Source organism: Orycteropus afer, unplaced genomic scaffold (assembly GCF_000298275.1).
Source record: "Orycteropus afer afer isolate SDZICR_OR568_19922 unplaced genomic scaffold, OryAfe1.0 scaffold00014, whole genome shotgun sequence".
NCBI lineage: Eukaryota > Metazoa > Chordata > Mammalia > Tubulidentata > Orycteropodidae > Orycteropus > Orycteropus afer.
This window is the reverse complement of record NW_006921601.1, coordinates 4,024,461-4,026,225: the sequence shown is the minus strand read 5'-3', so window position 1 is coordinate 4,026,225 and position 1,765 is coordinate 4,024,461. Positions and strand designations below refer to the sequence as shown.

General features: G+C 39.0%; 1 protein-coding gene across 1 annotated transcript; it reads right to left on the bottom strand.

Moving 5' to 3' along the window:
* Positions 1 to 267: 267 nt before the first annotated feature.
* Positions 268 to 1,215, bottom strand: LOC103210722 (olfactory receptor 502-like). Its single transcript, XM_007956637.1, has one exon. The coding sequence runs from the start codon at positions 1,213 to 1,215 to the stop codon at positions 268 to 270; it is 948 nt and encodes a 315-aa protein (XP_007954828.1).
* Positions 1,216 to 1,765: the final 550 nt, after the last annotated feature.

Below are 1,765 nucleotides of genomic sequence, written 5' to 3'. Positions count from 1 at the left end.
GAAATGCATGAGTAAAACTTAAAAAGGATTTCAGCAAATTAACATTTTTTTTGTGAACCAACTTATGTTTCTTAATTATAAATTTAATTGCATTTTATTAAAATTAACACACTATTGTGTCTGATTTACTATCTGAAAATAGCCCTGTGCCGCCATTTACTACAAAATTCCATACTGGCTAATGATACGCAGATACACTTTGACCACAGGAAATAAATTTCATTAATATTACATTAATGGTATATTATTCCTACAAAATAAGAGGTTTCATGAAGAAAATATTTTTCTACCAAGCTGTCTCTTGAGAGCCCCCTTAATCTCATTATTCCTGAGACTGTATATGAGAGGGTTCAACATGGGGATCACCACCATGTAGAACACAGACACTACCTTGTTCTGGTCAGTAGAGTAGCTAGACTTGGGCATCACATAAATGAATGTAATGGTCCCATAGTACAGAGTTACTGCAGCAAGGTGGGAGGTGCAGGCGGAGAAGGTCTTGTGGCGGCCCTCACTGGAGTGCATCTTCAGGATGGTGATGGGGATGTACACATAGGAGATGGCTATGATAAACAATGTGACCACAATGATGGATCCAGCAAAAGTTGAGGAGACCATTACAATGATACTGGCATCAGAACAGGAAAGTTCAACTAAAGGAGCAAAATCACAGAAAAAATGATTGACTCGGTTTGATCCACAGAAGAATAAAGAAAAGAAGGAAATATTAAAACAAGAAGCATTAAGAAAACCACCGACATAAGCCACAGAGAATAGCTGGACACAGACTCGTGTGGACATTTTGGTTGAATAAAGCAGTGGGTTGCAGATTGCTACAAAGCGGTCATATGCCATGGCAGCCAGAAGAAAGCACTCAACTGTCCCAAAGAAAACGGCTGAACAAAGTTGAATGGCACATCCAACATAGGAGATTGTATTTCTCTCCACCAGGAAGTTTACAAGCATATTGGGTGTGACAGAGGATGAGTAGCCTATGTCAGCCAATGCCAATTGGCTCAGGAAGAAATACATAGGATGATGGAGCTGAGAAGAGATTCTGATAAGAATGATTGTGCTGAGATTGCCAGATACAGTCACCAGGTAGATGCACAGGATGACCACGAAGAGGATGACCCGAAGGGTAGGATCGTCTGTTAAGCCCAATAAAATGAATTCTGTCACTGCAGTGTGGTTCCCATCCACCAGGGAATCCATGAGACAATGTAGCTGGTATCAAAAAAGATCTATAAGGAAAAAAATTGCATTAAAGAAATTTTAGAGCTCCATATTTTCATTAATATAAATATGAGAAGTCATCATAAATAAAGATGTCATTCATGTATTATTCCATGGTAACATGTAATGACATATATTGATGTTGTTGTTAGGTGCCGTCAAGTCAGCTCAGACTCTTAGTGACTTTATGTACAACAGAATGAAACACTGCCTGATTCTATGCCAGCCTCACATATATATTTATGTTTTGCCAGAAAGACCTGTTAGCAAACCCACTGCCAGCAAGTCACTTGTGACTCATAATTACCCTATAGGACAGAATAGAACTGCCCAGAGAGTTTCCAAGGCTATAAATCTTTATGGAAGCAGACTGTCAGATCCTTTCCCCATAGAGTGGGGCTGGTGTGTTTGAACCACAGATCTTTTGGTCAGCAGCCAAATGTGTAATCACTGTGCCACCAGAGCTTTTTGCAGAAACCCCAGAAAATTCATTATACAATGCTTTTCTTTTTATATTTTTTCCAAAAAA